At 39.9% G+C, this 17703-nt stretch overlaps 1 protein-coding gene across 1 annotated transcript in view; it reads left to right on the top strand.

Annotated features, from left to right (window-relative positions):
- The window catches only part of TMEM245 (transmembrane protein 245), a 101692-nt gene that overhangs the window by 15345 nt on the left and 68644 nt on the right, over window positions 1–17703 (top strand). The window contains exons 4-6 of the mRNA XM_081237156.1: window positions 7597–7713; window positions 10238–10462; window positions 11621–11790. Of these exons, the coding sequence (XP_081093282.1) occupies window positions 7597–7713; window positions 10238–10462; window positions 11621–11790 (512 nt within the window). The remainder of the gene's footprint in view (window positions 1–7596; window positions 7714–10237; window positions 10463–11620; window positions 11791–17703) is intronic.

The raw sequence follows: 17703 nt of genomic DNA, 5'->3' as shown, positions 1-17703 counted from the left end.
GCTTTTAAGTGTACTATCTTTTTAAATCCACAAACAAAACGTTCCCCCCACAACCTTGTAAAATATATTTCTCTGTTTTGCAGGTGAAGACATTTAATAACAGGTTAACTGACTTGCCCACAATCCCACGGGTGACTGGTGGAGCTAAAATTTAAGCCTATGTCCTTGACTCTAACCTATGCCCAGTGTTCTTTCCTTTCACCAGGCTCTTTGACAAGCATCAGCCATCCTGAAAAAGTATCGACTGCTGATCCGTCTTTTTTTTAAAAATAAATTTATTTTATTATTTTATTTTATTTATTGTTTCTGGCTGTGCTGGGTCTTTGTTGCTGCACGCGGGCTTTCTCTAGTTGCGGCGAGCAGGGGCTACTACTCTTTGTTGCGGTGTGCGGGCTTCTCACTGCGGTGGCTTCTCTTGTTGCGGAGCACGGGCTCTAGGCATGCGGACTTCAGTAGTTGTGGCTCGTGGGCTCTAGAGCGCAGGCTCAGTAGTTGTGGCTCACATGCTTAACTGCTCCGCAGCACGTGGGATCTTCCCGGACCAGGGATCAAACCCGTGTCCCCTGCACTGGCAGGCAGATTCTTAACCCCTGCGCCACCAGGGAAGCCCTGCGGATCCGTCTTGCACTCAGTTGTAGTTGTCAGCTCCTTTAGTCTTCATGTTGGCCCCGGTGGCTTACCACAAGCACAGCACCCAGCTTCTCTGCCTCCCGGGCCCCAGAAGTCTTACTTGGCAGAAACCTGGAATCTAGCTTTAGTGTGTTCCCTGGGCCTGTGAGAAAGGAACATAAGCATTGTTGTTCTCCCCTATGCGTGAGGCCTTGTAGGACTCTTAAAACATGCTATCTCATTTAATTTTCATAGTATACCAGTGAGATTAGGATTATACTTGTTTTACAGATGAAGGAACTTAGGCTCAGAGAGCCATTTATTGTGAGTATGAGAAGTGCTTCTTCAAAAGCTAGGCAAACAAGTGTCAGATGTATCTTTAATAGCCAGGACACCCAGGATGAGTAGTACAGGCAATTACACCTGGGCCTGATCCTCTTAACATTGGTAATTGTTTATGAGTGACCAGAAATTTCTTGGTGAGGAAGGCTTCATTTTGTCTTAATTGTTTGGGATAGCATGTGATATGAATGAACAAGTTTGGTCCAGTTAAGCCCAAATTGGAGGAAGAAAAAGTGCAAAGTAAATTTCTTACTGCTTGTCTGTCATTCCCCAGTTCTGCCACTGTCAGTTAAATAGACCTAGAGAAACTCCTAGTGGTCCATATCCAAACCCCTGTTACTGACCAGTAGTACAGTGAAGTGATACTAGGAGCTGTTGAGGAGGAGATGTATTTTCCACATTTGTAATGGAAACAGAAGCCTTCTTCAAAGGGAACTTTACATGCTGGGGAGATTTTACTTGATATAAAGGGCCTCCTTCCAATAAGCATCTTTGGGTGTGTTCCTGGTAACTTCAACTGTCCCTGTGAAAGAGAACAAAGTAGATCAAGTATCTCCTTATTTAGACTGGCTTCAAAATATGTTTCCCTCTATTATTAAAAAAAATTATTCTGCCCATTGTTGATTTAGCCATATCAACATATTATCTGAACATGTGATCTATTTCTTATACCAGAGTATGAGTTTCTGTTCCTTGGTGCTAGGCTGCTAATGTCAGTGGTCTGCTTATTTGGACTTGTGTGGATTCCTGCTGTTTGGCCCTCCAGTAAATACTGGCCCGGGCTTCCCTGGTGGCGCAGTGGTTGAGAGTCCGCCTGCCGATGCAGGGGACACGGGTTCGTGCCCCGGTCCGGGAACATCCCACATGCCGCGGAGCGGCTGGGCCCGTGAGCCATGGCTGCTGAGCCTGCGCGTCCAGAGCCTGTGCTCCGCAACGGGAGAGGCCACAACAGTGAGAGGCCCGCGTACTGCAAAAAAAAAAAAAAAAAAAGGCCCTTTCCCTGGGTAGATTGACTCTTGAAACCTTGCATGCTCTTTCCTTTCTTTGTTTATAGTTCTTGGGTCCCAAAATTATGTTCCCTTGTCTATGTGCCTATTTTTAGCTGGGGCTTTTTTCCCAGTGCCATGAGTCTGCCTGGATTCCAGGTCCTGGCATTCTTCTGTCTAGTTTATCATCTCTCTGCCCAAACCCTTGGGGTTTTTGAAGTGCAGAGAGATATCACTAGACAAAAGTCATTCAAGTACATATCTGTTTGATGAGTAAGAGCAGTTGCCAAATCTTATATCCATAATTTTCAGGTACTCTGTTGATTTTTTCTGTGTGCTATTCCTTTCGTTCCTTTGTGAAGTTTCAGGCATTCTAAAAATTTGCTGAATCACTTGTGTATTAACTAGGATGATAATTGCATAGTTTTCATTGATTTAGCTAAGATTTATTAAACATTTATTGTATATTTTAGTGATATCAGCAAGTTGGAGAAAGTTTTTAAACCGTAGTTGTGAAGATTTAATCTGTTGTTCTTAACTTTTCCTCAAGTCTTTCAGTGATGACTGTATGTAAGATGTTTTGCATAGCTCTGAGGGGAGATCTAAAAATGTAAGGATAAGACTTAGGGAAATGGCTGTAATACAGAGCAGGGAGGGGATGAGAGGTACAGGCAAATACTGTAGGAGTGCTAGTGGCTTGTGCTTATAGTTTATCCTGTCAAAGCCAAGTTTTGATAAAGATGATGGTGATAATAATATCATTTATTGAGCTAACTTCTGTTGAGTCCTACACAGCAGGCATTGTTCTAAGCATTTTATATGTATTGTTTCACTTAATTCTCATGTGAGATAGGAATTCCTGTATGCTGCATTTTACACTTGAGGAGACTAAGGCATCTAGATCCTAAGTACCCTGCCTGTGGTCATCCAACTAGTAAGAAATAGACCTGAGATTTGAACCTGGGCATTCTTGTTTCCTCACCTGTGATTCCAACCACTGAATTGTACTGCCCCTGTGCATAGTAAATATGAGCACAGGTCCCATTCTCTCTGGTCCCATTCTCCCCCTCTGTATCCTCCTGTCTCTCCACTCTTACCATTGTACCCTGTGTTTCATCCTTATTCGACTTCCTAGAGTTCTTTGAACAGCACGCTCTGCTTTTTCTTGCCTTTGTGTCTTTGCACCTGCTTTTTTGTCTTTCTGGAAAACTTTTCTACCTCTGTCCTCTAAGATACCAGCCCCTTCCTTTCTCCCCAAGCTAAACTTGTTCTGTCTTGTTTATCTGACTAACTTGCTTCAATAGATTTAAAGGATGGCATCTTTTACCATCCTTGTCAGATAGCCCCTTTGGAAACTCATCTCTGTTCTCCCAGGCATGGGTTAGGTTTCTATCCTCGGTGTTCCCCAAATATTCTACACTTATATCTACATTAGCTCTTAACATACTGAATCATAACTGATAGTTTAAGTATTAGACTGAGCTTGAGACTAGGGTCTTAACTTAGTCTCTCATCCCAGCACCATAGCCTAGTCACCTGTTTGGTGAATGAATGAATGCTCAGTGGGAGTTTAGAAGTATAAGCCAAAATGCAGCCAAACTGAAAGCCCGTATTTGAGGAGCTATAAAATGATCTTGTTATTTTGGAGCTACCTAACCATCAGGGGACTTCTTTCTCTGACTCTCTCAAGGATAAGTTACCACTTTATTAAATTACTTGTGAAGAGGTAGGTTTAGTAATTGAGGACCCTGAACTAGTCTTTACTCTTATATGAGAGAATACTTTGTTTCTTTGAGTTTTGATTTGGAAGTCTCCCCCTTCCCCACCTTACTGTGCTGTCCCAGGCCATTAGTCATTAGGTGTTCCTAACCTTTTCTCTTGAGTGGAACCCAAGAAATCTCCTGTGGGCACACAGGAACCTAAGACCTCTCTGGTCTCTGGTGTAATCAGTTTGTGTTTAAATTTCTATTTGGAAGTCTAAAAAGAACTTTAGTATACCCCAGATCTTCATCCATTTCCCCTACATGTTCTCTGTCTGATCATAATCTGGAAACTTGGGGGTCATTGTTGAACCGTTTATTGTTTCGTCACCAAGTCTGGTCCACTTTGACTACTCCATGTCTCTTAAATGCAGCGGCGTTCCCAACATCTTTCCTGTTAGCCACTGAAGACCATGCTGTCATCATGTCTTGCCTGTAATACTGCAATAACTTATCTCCCTCCACCTACTCTTGGTCTTCTCTAATCTGTTCTTGACCAAACAGTAGGAATGATCTTTTTATATCTCAAAACTGATTATTTATTTACAGAGTGGGGAGATGTGGTCATAAAAGGGCAACATGAGAGATCTTTGCAGTGATGAAACTGTTCTGTATCTTGTATCCATGCTGATACTCTGATTGTGGTAGCGTACTGCAGCTTTGAAAGATATTACCATTGCGGGGTAGTGGGGACAGTTTGTACACAGGATTTCTCTGTATTATTTCTTACAACTGCATGTGATGTTACAATTATCTTAATAACATTTCAGTAAAAAAAATTATTATCCTATTTAAGACTCTTCAGTGCTTTCCTACTCCTTTTGGGATAAAGACTAAAGTCCTTAGTATGGTCTTCTGCAACTTGCATCATCTGGCTTACCATCTCCAGCCTTGTTTATTTGATACCAGTTTCCTATTGTGTTCCAAACACACTGACCTTTTACTGTCTTTAACATGCCAGTTTCTTCACTTACAGCCTTCCTGTTTGCTTCCATCATCCAAAATATTATTACTTACCTTCCTTTGGTTAATTCCTCCTCATTCTTTGTATGTCAGCTTCATTTTTACTTCTTTTTTTTTTTTAAAGAATCATTTGGGAAACTTTTTGTTTTCTTAATAAAACCCCATTTTATTTATTTATTTATTTATGGCCACTCCTCATGGCATGTGGCATCTTAGTTCCCTGACCAGGGATTGAACCCACGCCCCCTGCATTGGAAGGGTGGTGTCTTAACCATTGGACTGCCCAGGAAGTCCCCATTTTTACTTCTTTTTTTTTTTTTTTTTTTTTTTTTTTTTTTGCAGTACCTGGGCCTCTCACTGTTGTGGCCCCTCTCGCTGCGGAGCATAGGCCCCGGACGCGCAGGCTCAGTGGCCATGGCTCACTGGCCCAGCCGCTCTGCGGCATGTGGGATCTTCCCGGACCGGGGCACGAACCTGCGTCCCCTGCATTGGCAGGCGGACTCTCAACCACTGCGCCACCAGGGAAGCCCCCCATTTTTACTTCTTAAAGAGAAGCCTTTCCTGATTTTCCAGACTAAGTCAGATTTCTTCTGTTAGGAGCTGATAAAATACCCAGTATTTTTCCTTTATAGCAATCATCACAATTTGTATACATTCGTTTATCTGTGTGGTTCTTTAATTCATATCTGTGTCTTCCACTCAGCTCCATGGGGGCAGGGTCTGTGTTTTTATCCCCAGCATTCAGTACAGTGAGTAATGGAAACATGTAAGACTTGAAAGACACTGTGTTTTTCTGCCAGCCCTTGTTCTCTTACTGGCATCAAAAAAGCACCTTAGATACCTAGGCCAGGAGAATAGGTTCCAATCCAGATATCTAGCTTATGCTGTCTTCCCAGATCATGAGTTTGAGTTTCTCTTGGCTTGCCTAAAAATTAAACCTCTTTCAGGTTACAGAGGCATTTATTAGAGGAGGGATAGGATATGATTGAGCAAGATGAGCATGCTTGATCCTGATGGCTGAGGCTACCAAAGAGCCATCTCAGACCCCTGGCCTGCTTACCTCTAGGAGATGGCCAGCCTTGAATTTGTTGGGTGTGCAGAGATTATCTGAAGCTGTAATTCATTGACCTTCTGAAGGTCATGGCTCTTTTCATTGGCTTGGCAGAGCTTTATGTTGTCACATTGAATATTGGTCTACCCAAAGGTCCCAGCTGCATGAGTGTGGGTGCACGTATGATTTGGTGTGTTCTCAGTCGGACAGTGGAATCCATGCCAGCTAGTCTAAATAGAAAGAGGTATTGGTTAGCATAAAGAATTTGTACATACAGAATTTTTGGAAGGACCAGACAGTTAAGCTTGGATCTGACATGCAGAACCAATGCAACCAGGAGAAATGCTCAACGACACCAAAGGACTGTTTGAGCAGAAGTGCCACAGCTGCTGCTGCTTGCCACAAAGTTGGAGATCAGACAGCAGAACCTCTGGAACTTCTGCTAAGTACCTGCAGAAAAACCATATGACTGTGTTTGACATTTGACATGAGAGCTTCCAAATTACAGTGAGTCACTTAGGGCTTCTAAGTCTGCACAGGCGTGCCTGCACAAGTGTTCTGCTATATCACATGTGGAACTGTAGCTGCAAAGGAGTCCAAGAAATACAATCCTTAGCTTTCCAGTCTCTAGGGCACAAGAAAGCACACTAGAATGAGGTGTTGTGTGAGCTAGTCTGTGTTGTTTGCCATAGCAAATTAAAGGCTGACCATTATAGATAGACCTCATTGACCAGTGAATGTTTTTTTTTGAATCTCGTGCAAATGGTTAAACTTGGTTTACTACCTATTAGGAACTTAACATGAGAACCTGTAACGTGAAACAGGGTAGTGACGATCTTTTAGATTTTCAAGCGGTGGATTTCGCCTGTGCTGAATTATGTACTTTATAGATAGTCAGTTGACCCTTGAACCATGTCAGGGTTAGGGGCACTGACTCCCTCATGCAGTCAAAAATCTGTGAGCTCCTGTCTCTGCCTCAGAAACAAAGGAATTGATAAATAACTCAGCCAAGGGCAGGAAGCTGAAACAGTTTGGGTAGAATCAGAATTCAAATCCTAGTTCTTTTGATTCCACATGTTGTGATCTCTCATCGAACAAAAACTTTTCCCCACACTTAGTTAATTTAAAGATCTGTAAAATGAAAATACAGATACCATATTTATTGAAAAAAATCTGCGTATAAGTGGACCTGCACGGTTCAAACCCGTGTTGGTCAAGGATCAACTGTATATGGTTTTGCATGATACCCATACATTTGCATATTCACTCATGGAATGTTGTTATTGAGAGCAAGTATGGGCTGTTCCATGCTGTGCTAGGAGCTAGTAATACAAAGGAAAGTAAGTCTGCATTCAAGAAGCTCACAGACTTGGTGTGGCAGTGTATTTCAACAGAGATGTGCAGTAAAATTAACCTGTGAAGTAAAAAAAAATATAAGTGTGGCACTCCACCTTTATATATCTATTATCTGCCACATGCACCAGCATCAAGTTCCCAAATGAGAGAGATACATAGAGAGTCCAGGAACCTGCATTTTTAGCAGACTTTCCTGTTGCTTTTCTTTTTTTCTTTTTTCTTTTTATTGGAGTATAGTTGATTTACAATGTTGCATTAGTTTCAGGTGTACAGCAAAGTGAATCAGTTATACATGTATCCACTCTTCTTTAGGTCATTACAGAGTATTGAGTAGAGATCCCTGTGCTGTACAGTAGCCTGTTGATTCTTAAGCATTCTCCCTTGGCGAAGAACCACTGGTCTGGTGGGTCAGTAATAACCATTTTGTTTTATTGCTGTTCAAAACTTAGGAGTATGTTGCAGTTTGAGGTTATTTCCCATTTTGTCCATTGCCTTTAAAAAGTTTAAAAAATGCATGCTTGTTTTACAGGAGCGGAGTTACCAGGGCAAGTTATCTCCATGGCCGCTTCTACTCTAGCAACCTTGGCCATCTCCATCACAGGGTATGAATCGAGCACTGAGGACCAGCCCTCTACCCACCCTGCAGGTGACTGACGTTGTGAAGGAGTGCCTTCAAAATATTCTGGAAAATGAAATCTATGTAGAATATAAAATTAAGAAAGACACTAGCACCACAAAATGCTACTTACTGGTCCTTCATTTTTCTCTCTGGTTCCTATTTTTACACTTTTTTCCTTCTCATCTTTGTTCTCATATATCACTTTTTCCATACATTTAATTATTTATCTTCTTAGGTTTCTTATCGTGATTCTTCATTCTTTCCTTTTTTTTACAGTGCTTTTCTTATTTTTCTCTCGTTACTCTCTCTCACTTTCCTTCCGTGTTATTTTCCTTTCCTTAGTGTCCTAGTTACCTTTGTCCGTATTTTCTCCTACTTAGTCCTTTTATTTTCCATTTCTTCTGCAACTGTCAGTTCTCCATTGTTCTATTTTGCTCTGACTCTTTATGTTGCTTTTTTGTTTTTGTTCCCTTTCTCCCGCTCTTTCTTTTGTTTTTTATTTTCCATCTTCCAGTCATTCATTTCCCTGGCATTTCTTGCTTTTCTTCTCAGAGTTTGCTTTGCATGCCTCATGCTGTTAATATATTGACTGTTTCCCTTAAAACAGAGCCCTCTGGTTGTTCTGCATGCAAAGCTCCTGTAAGATCCAGCTGGTAGGTCACTGTACTTGCACAGGGTTCAGGAATGTAAAAGGCCTTCCCTGTCTGTGCCAAGAGGTCCATTAGTGCCAGAGGTTGGGGAGTTAAGGAATGTTTTTCATGAGCTATTTTTGAAGAATGGACTTCAGAGAAGTCTTGAAAGAAGGGATTGGCTAAGAAAAAGGCATTTGGGGTAGTAGGAAAATGTTATTTTTCTTGCACATCGAATCATGTTTTCAAAGTGGAAAGGGGATGATGTTTTAGTTATGGACTTACTGTTCTTCTAAATATCTGCCACATCCACCAACGTGAAGTTTCCAAATTAGGAAGATATTCAGAGAGTAGAGTCAAACAGAAGCATATTGTAATTAGCTTGCGCTTTAGCCCCAAACCTCAGGGTAGAATGTTTGTTCTGGTGAGGTGGGCTGACTTACCATGGTGCTAGTTAGACATCAGTAGTAAAAATGTACTCACAACTAATCATTTAACATTAAAAAGAAACACTAAGGAAATTATGACATAACGCTCAGAAGGCTACTGTGTGGTTACTTATGAAAATTATGAAATAACAGGGAAGGCATTGTTAGAACAAATATTTAGTGAGTACGTTCCATATATCAGGTACTATTGTGTGTGCTAGGAAATCATTGGAGGGGAGCGCAAGATAGACAAGGTCTTAGCTCTCCTGGAGCTGACATTCAACTGAAGGGAGAAAGTGGGAAATGTCATAAGTGGAACGTGATACAGCTATGTAAAATATGTAAAGACAATGGGGCAAAAAGGGCGTTGAGATTAGGAGTGTTCATGTTTTTTTTTTTACCTAGACTTTAAGAAATATGGTATACTTTTATCATTAACTTTTTTTATGGAAGGCAAAATGCAGGTTTTAGGATCTTATGCATTTCCATCATCATGGTATATTCTGAGTAATAGTGAAATGTAATAGTAGTTGTGTTGTTAGAAAACAGTGAGTGCCTCGTGAAATAATTGAGTGTGATATCCCGTATTTGAAAATTCCTCATCCCCAGCAGTCTGTCATTTTTCATATCTAATTCTAAGAGAAAGATACACTACAAATCCCTGGCTGGTTCTTGTAAGAGCAGTTGGCTCCATTCAGGTAAAATGATGCTGAAAAGCCATATTGTTTCAGAAATATATATAAATACATCTACTATAAAGTTAAAAGTGGAAGAATTTTTAAATAAAGAATTCTGTATGTTAAAATTTGTTGCTTTATATGGTTTGGGTAATTTTCATGGGCTAATTATAATTCTCAGTTACTTTGTCATGTGTTTTTCTTCAGTTTTTTGTCTAAATGATATATATATAAATATAAATGATATATATGTCATAAAAAAACTTGAACAATGTTAAGTGTATAAAGTAAAAAGTAAAACATTTCTCGGGCTTCCTTGGTGGTGCAGTGGTTGGGGGTCCGCCTGCCGATGCAGGGGACACGGGTTCGTGCCCCGGTCCGGGAGGATCCCGCATGCCCTGGAGTGGCTGGGCCCGTGAGCTATGGCCGCTGGGCCTGCGCATCCGGAGCCTGTGCTCCGCGGCGGGAGAGGCCACAACAGTGAGAGGCCCGCGTACCGCAAAAAAAAAAAAAAAAAAAAAAAAGTAAAACATTTCTCACAGTCAACCCTACTCCCCCAAAAACTTAATTTCCTTAGATGTAAACACAGCATTAATTCTCCACACCTTTTTCATTGCATATGCAAGCATACATCCAAGTCTTTTTTTCTTTTTTAACCCAATGTAATCATACTGTCAGAATACATTTTGAAAGGTCAAACTAGGATAGCCTAGCTAATTGCTCTGTATTACTGTTTATTAATGTTATCATTTATAAATTATAAATAAATAATTTATTTTTAATATGTGGGTGATTTTTTTTTTCTTTCCCTCTCCAGGGACAGAAACCATGGACAGAGGAGAACCCCCTCCAACACTGTCCTCATCTGCTTCACCCTCCTCCCCTTCACCCACCTTGGGCAGACAAAGGCCTGAAGTTGGAACATTTCTTAGAAAAAAGAAAACTAGCGATATCTACTTTGTGTCTCTCCTTTGGGCCATTGTTGGAGTCCAGATCTGGTTGAACCTGTGGATTGTACAGTTGCTGCCAGTGCCTATTGCAGGTAATTGCTTAATTATGATCTTGTCTTGCCTTTGAAGACTTTTTTCTTTAACTTTTGGATTTTTATGTTTGAGATAACTTTACTGTCTTTTTAGGTAAAAAGCGAGAGCAGGCTGTGAACAAGGTGGCCTCTTAAAAGTTTTTACAACTATTATTGCCCTGGTCTTATTCTTGAGACCATAGGAGCTTTCCTAGGACCTCTCCAGAGATTTTAAAATGCTGATGAAGGAATTGTTGAATTGGCATGTAACACTGACCTCATGGTTCAAAATAGTAAACTGTGAACTGTTAGATTATAAGGCCAGGACTAAGGACACAAAACTCCCTTGAGTTTGGGAAATTATAGTGCTTGGGATCCATTATCTAGGGTCCAAACTTCAAGGCAACCCTCACAGATAAATAGCACTTCCTTCTAGTCCCTCCACCTTCTTAGTTGGCCTTTAACAGAAGGCTTAACCTCTGTTTGAAGGGCCACCACGCTGCCCACCTGCAGAGGGGTACTTTCACATTGTAGACTGTGTGGTTCCCACTGAAGTTACATAGTACACAGCTGTTTGTGACAACCCTGCTCATACTCACCCCGCTTCTCTACCGAACGCTGGTAAGAGATTCAGATGTACAGAGCAGCATCGAGTAGAGAAATAGAAACAGATGAACATGTTGCCCTGCAGTGGTATAATCATGATGCATATGGAATACCTTATACTTCTCTGGTCACTAAACATCAAACATCTAAGGAAAAGAACAAAATTTGGCAAGAGCAGCTATAATAGCCGCAGAGATTAGGACGTGTCGGAGGTTAGTATTCTTTACCCTGGAAAGGTAAGGCGTGAGGGCCCAAGACTGTAGTCACTGAAATCTTCATGATCAGGGTATCTTATGTTTATATGGGCTGTGAATCCCTGACCCCTTCAAGGATTAAGACTTCACAGAGAAGGAGGGATATAGGTGGGTGGGGATTGTGTGAAAATTGTCGCAATTACATGAGTTTGGACATTTTGAACTTTCTTCTCTCCCTCCTCCTTTTAAAAAAAAAAACACAGTATTTTAACACTAGCTTTACTGTTTTAGGAAGTTATATGAAATTGAGGAACCTATTCATGTTAAAACCTTGTAATCTCTATCTTTTTTATCTGTGTGTTTCTCATCTTCCGTATAGTATGGATACTCAAAAAGCTCATTATTCACTTTGGCGTTGTGAACTTCCTGGAGAAGCGCTGCTCCATATGGTGGCAGGTTATAGAGCACTTCCTGAAGGAGCGGCAGGAAGCCCTGGCACCATGGCCAATCATCGGGCTTGGAAAATTCTTGTTAAAAGTTGATAGCAAGGTATTGTATTTTAAGAACTTGAGCTATTTTAATGGGGTTTATGTATTTCATTGTCTAAAATATTCCATTTTATGGTATACTGGTATTTATGTTTTATTTGTGGATAGCACATTTAATGTCTAATTCTATGATGAAATTTAAAGTTTAGAATTATGGTTTATATAAGGATGGGATAGATTTAGTTTCAGTAAGTATTGTGTTTGTATTTTTACATCTTAAAAATGGGAGACAAGGAGCACCTAGTTCAACTCTCTCATTTTATAAGGACCAAATTGAAATCTAGAGGGGTTAAGTGACTTGCCTAAAATTATATGGCCAGGTGGTGGCTCAGTTCAGTGAATATTTTGGGAAAATTCTCATGTGTCAGCTATTACGCTAAGTCTTAGGGAAAATCAGATGAATCCTGGAAAACTAGGTACAGAAGCTGTGTTTAGTGGGGAGATAGAAATCCCTTAAAATTTAGAGGCCGAGTTAGATTCAGAGGCTTAGTGGTTAAGAGCATAGGCTCTGAATTCAAACTCTGGATTCAGATCCCTGTTCTACTTATTAGCTATGTGACCTTGGATGAGTTTCTTAACCTTTCTGTGCCTTGGTTTTCTTACCAATGCAATGAGTATAATAGCAGGTATACCTCATAGAATGGTTGTGAGTGTTAAATGAGTTAATATATGTACAATTCTTAGATCAGGATCTGGTACACAGTAAGCTCTATATAAGTGTTAAGCTGCTGTTGTAATTTGGGGAGGAGACGTGTGTACAGGATACATTGGTAGTACTGAGCAAGAAAGGACTCACTGTCGGAGAGCGGTGGGAGAGGGGAGGTTTTGCAGCAGAGGTGATGCCAGAGCACATTTTGAAGCACAAGCAGGAGTTTATTAGGTAGACATGGCAAGAAGAGCAGGTGGATGGAGCAGTGCAAGGGCACAGAGACTCCCATAGCATGAGTTCTTAGGGAACACCAGGAAAATGGCAATGGCTGGGATATGTGAAATGGTAATTAGTGGGAGACAAGGCTGGAGGGTCAGGTGAGACTGGATCACGAAGGCTTTTTTATGTGCCACGCTCTGCAACCTGGACTTCATCACAGGGCTAGTGACTGCTTCCTTTAACAGGTCCATCCATGACTTATGGTTGAGAAACACTGTTAGTTGAAACAAATGTAGATATAGATGAGAATGGTAACTGGAGCTCATGTGAGTGGGGAGGAAGTCGAAGGAGATGCAGGGGATACATTTTCTTACATATTGCCTGATGGTCTTCCAGAAGGTTTGCCAGTTTTAATTCCCACCACTGCAACATGTGAGAATGCCCACTTCCTTGAGCTCTTGCCAATACTGGATGTTATAGTGTAACAAAAAGTCCATTTTTGTTTTGTAAAAGGAAGTATCTCAGTGTTGTTTTAATTTGAAAATTTTAAAAATAAAAATTAGGTTGACCATCCTTTTATTTGCTTATTGGCTGTTTATATTTTTCTTTTGTAATTTGCCTATTGTGTTCTTTTTTTTTTCAATTTTTTAAATAAGAAAGAATCTAAAACTTCTCACAAATTTCAACAAATTTATCACATCTCCCTGATTAAGGTGAAGCTTTATCTTATTAGAGCAGATTTATCACTTCAAACTGTTTAAAGAGGGTAACTCTTACTTCAATTAATTCCTTTGTCTTAGCACTATCGGATGGGATAGAAACTGAATCCCCTTCTCAGTGTTCCCATGAGCTTGTATTTGGAACCCTTCATTCAGGAAAACTCTACAGTTGTGTCAGTTGAAGTTCCAGGGGTGTCAAAAAGTATTTGTTATGGAGTAGCCTTGTAAAAAAAATTTTTTTTTTTTTAAAAGAAGATGTTGGGGGTAGGAGTTTATTAATTAATTAATTTATTTTGCTGTGTTGGGTCTTCGTTTCTGTGCGAGGGCTTTCTCTAGTTGTGGCAAGCAGGGGCCACTCTTCATCGCGGTGCGCGGGCCTCTCACCATCGCGGCCCCTCTCGTTGCGGAGCACAGGCTCCAGACGCGCAGGCTCAGCAGCTGTGGCTCACGGGCCTAGTCGCTCCGCGGCATGTGGGATCCTCCCAGACCAGGGCTCGAACCTGTGTCCCTTGCACTAGCAGGCAGACTCTCAACCACTGCGCCACCAGGGAAGCCCTAAAATTTTTCATTTTTATTCTAATTTATATGTCAATCTGTCCTTCTTAAGGAAGAGAGACAGTAAAATGAATAAAACTAGCATTTCCTGTTATATGTAATACATACCAGAATAAATGGCTGTCTCAAACTGAATATTTAATTATAATTGATGTCAAAATTATGTTCTGTGTAGTATAATAATATATGTGGGTTCCTGCTTTGGGGAATAAATCTATTTTTCTGTTTAATTTCTATTGATTGGACCAGTGTTTTTGAAATGATCCATATACAGGAGATTGTTTTAAGTATGTGTCTAAACATATATTGGGTGTACTTTAGGGAAAGCTCTGCAAAGAACATTTACAGTTACTCTGATGAAATTATGCGTCTTAGTTTTTATGCTTTTTATGTCACTAATAATGCCTTAAATCTTATGTTTATTGATTTTTAGATTATGTATCCACTAATCAGCATGAGTTATTATAGTGCTAAATATTGTGAGGTGTAAATGACATAATGTTGATATGAAAAAAGGATATTATATATGGTAGAAAAATGTGTGCCTAAAAAATTGGAAATGGAAGGAAATGCACCAAATCTGATCAGAATCTTAGATATGTCTGCTTTTTCGTCAGGTGTTCACTGTTCCAAATGAGCACCGAAATGTTCTACTCTAGGAAATGTGAAATAAGTAGTATTATAAAGCTATAACTACAAAGTTCAATGAAAAATGTAGTATATGAACATAAATTAGTTTATACAGGGACTGAAAATCCTTTTGGTGCATGATATGTGAAAAATCTTAATTATCACTTTGATCTTTGGACTTTGGTGTGAAAGTTCAAGCCTATAAGCATTCAAGTTATTTTTATGTATTTTTAATTATTGAATTGCCAACAAAGCTTGTGGTTATCATCATTTCAATCGTGTATCTTAAAGGACTACTACATTCACTTGATTTAAAAACTTTGTTAATGCATTACAATTTTTTTTTCCAGTTTTTCCTTTGTCTGAGATAATTTCCTCCTCATGCTCTCAGTGATTTTCTTTTCTTTCCTTTTCATGCTATTACTGTATTCTCTAATGATATGCCACTGTTCTTATCTTCTCTCTCTCACCTTACCCCCTATCCTCAAGCTCTGGCACTGGCTGAATAAGAAGGTAAACAAACACCTGGATTTTGGTTTTTGCTATTGAATTCTGTAACTTCCCCCCAAATCTCCGTTCTCACCCTGTTTCTGTCCATATGTCAAACTAAGTTTTTGTTTTTAAAGTTCTAATTATAAGCTATGGAAGGTCATGAAGCATTAATATTGTCACAGTACAATTTGCTAAAAACTTAGGATGTGGATGATATCTCCTTGCCCAAGTGTGTGTAAGTTCTGTCTTGTAGTCCTTTTGTCCACTGTGATTTCCATTCCTTTTTAGCTCTATAATGTGACCCAGTCTGATACTCTAATCTCCTTTGTTGTGTGAGAGCACATTACGCAGAAGTTACTAAAAAGGAAAGAGAACTCATTATGGCTACTTTTTCTATAAATAACACAATAATTTTAAAAAAATATAGATTTGTGAAATACTTGTCTGATTCTCCTGGCTGGTAATGTTATATGTTGTCCTTTTTAATAACTAGTATTCCAAAATTTTATTTTTATCTTAAAAAAGATTGTAGTCATGGCCTATGATATCTAATTTTATGTATTTTCCAAAGTGTGAGGTATCTGTTGTCAATGCCTCACATGATCAGCATGGGATTTTCCATAACTTCAATAAAGGCTAATGCAGATATATTAGGGGTGCTGTATCTCTGATATATTGTCCACATACAGCAGTTCTGACTTAATATCATCGGATCCCTAGGGCAGATATCAAAAGATGACATCATTCATGTGTATTGTCTTTAAACACAATAAGACCTTAAAAATCTTCAGTGAAAGTATAGCAGGCCTTAAGAAAGATGTGGTACCTCTTGGAAATAGATCAAAATGTGACTCTTGGGTGTAAAGATTAGGGTTTCATTCTTTCTGTTGAAACAAGAAAGGGGAGACTCTTGACAATGCTTACGCTTTTAAACGTTGGATTGAAAATAAGCAGTGTGTGAAATAAATAAATACACACACATACTACCACCACTACACACACACAAACACACATACACAAACACACATACACAAGTGGCTGTGTATACCTCCACTCTCTAAAAAACTGGTATGAGTAAATGAGTTCAATCCTTGGCAAATGATGTGCTGCAAATATAAGTTGCATTTTCTTACTTTGATTAAAGTAGGTGATTTTATATATTTCCCCTGTTTGTGTATATTGAAATGAAATTGTCCTCTAGAGATGAGAGAAAGATTTAAAGTCATTAGGTTCAGGGACTTCCCTGGTGGTCCAGTGGTTGAGACTTTGCCTTCCAATGCAGGGGGTGTGGGTTTGATCCCTGGTTGGGGAGCTAAGATCCCACATGCCTCATGGCCAAAAAACCAAAAGATAAACCAGAAGCAATATTGTAACAAATTCAATAAAGACTTTAGAAAAAAAATAAAGTCATTAGGTTCAATCTGATGTAACCTTTGGTGACTAAATGAGTTAGGTTACCTAGTTCATAGCTGACTAGTTGTGAGTTAGTTTTAAAAGATTCCTAAGAGGGGCCTCCCTGGTGGCGCAGTGGTTGAGAGTCCGCCTGCCGATGCAGGGGATACGGGTTCGTGCCCTGGTCTGGGAGGATCCCATATGCCGCGGAGCGGCTGGGCCCGTGAGCCATGGCCGCTGGGCCTGCGCGTCCGGAGCCTGTGCTCCGCAACGGGAGAGGCCACAACAGTGAGAGGCCCGCATACCGCAAAAAGAAAAAAAAAAAAAAAAAAAAAAAGATTCCTAAGAGATCAGGTAACTTTTTCCTTTTCTTTGGTGATTCCATGTAGTGTAGGTAAAGCATTGGTGTAGAGTAGGAGTAACTGCTTTAAGTTCTGAGGAAAGCACGTAAATAAGTTGAGGTCTGTTTTGTTACATTTCATCCAAGGTCAGAAAATTTGCAGCATTGTGTATTGGTATTCCAAGTTCAAGTGGAGTGAATTAGAGAGTAATTCAAGAGAAGTGAGGGTGAGAGACACGTCTATGATTAATTGAAATGTAACTGTTTCTTAAGCCTTAATTGTTTTATTTCTTAGTATTTATTATTTGCACTAAGACTACTAGAATTTGGTTAAAAAAAACAAAGCAAAATAAAAACCTCCAGGTCCAGAATAACGAAATAGAAAACTCAGTAGTAGAATGACACTTCCTTCATAGTTTGATCAATAGGGCCAGTCAGTTTCAGAGTGTCATTTGGTATAACTATAAATTTACTGACATTGCTACATTAAAAAAAATGCTTGCCCTTCATTTATACTTGAAACATTAAGAATGTTGTTTTAAAATTACTCCCCTTCCACTTTTAGAAAATAAAGTTTAAAATCTGAAATAATTTCTCTTGGTGTGGAAGGCTGGGAAAGTTAGTAGACGACTGTGCAATTTCCACGAGCAGGGCAGGGTTTGACAGGTGGTGTGATTCCCTTTGCCCAAAGTGGACCACAGAACAGGATGAGCCTCATGGGACGGCGTCACTGGCATTTCTTTACGAATTCTCTCCTCCTTCCTCTTCCCCTTCCCCCTTGCTTCCTCTGACCATGTTTCTCTTTCTGTGTCTATCAGTTGCTGTTTCCTTATGAGTCTTGTTCCATTCACTCTTTCAGGGGGTTCTTTTCCTCCATAAGTTTTCTATCCATTTTGTTTCCTCTCGATTGGTCCTTAG

Source organism: Mesoplodon bidens, assembly GCF_964165515.1.
Source record: "Mesoplodon bidens genome assembly, chromosome: 6".
NCBI classification, from domain to species: Eukaryota; Metazoa; Chordata; class Mammalia; order Artiodactyla; family Ziphiidae; genus Mesoplodon; species Mesoplodon bidens.
This window is presented reverse-complemented; position numbering and strand designations above follow the sequence as displayed.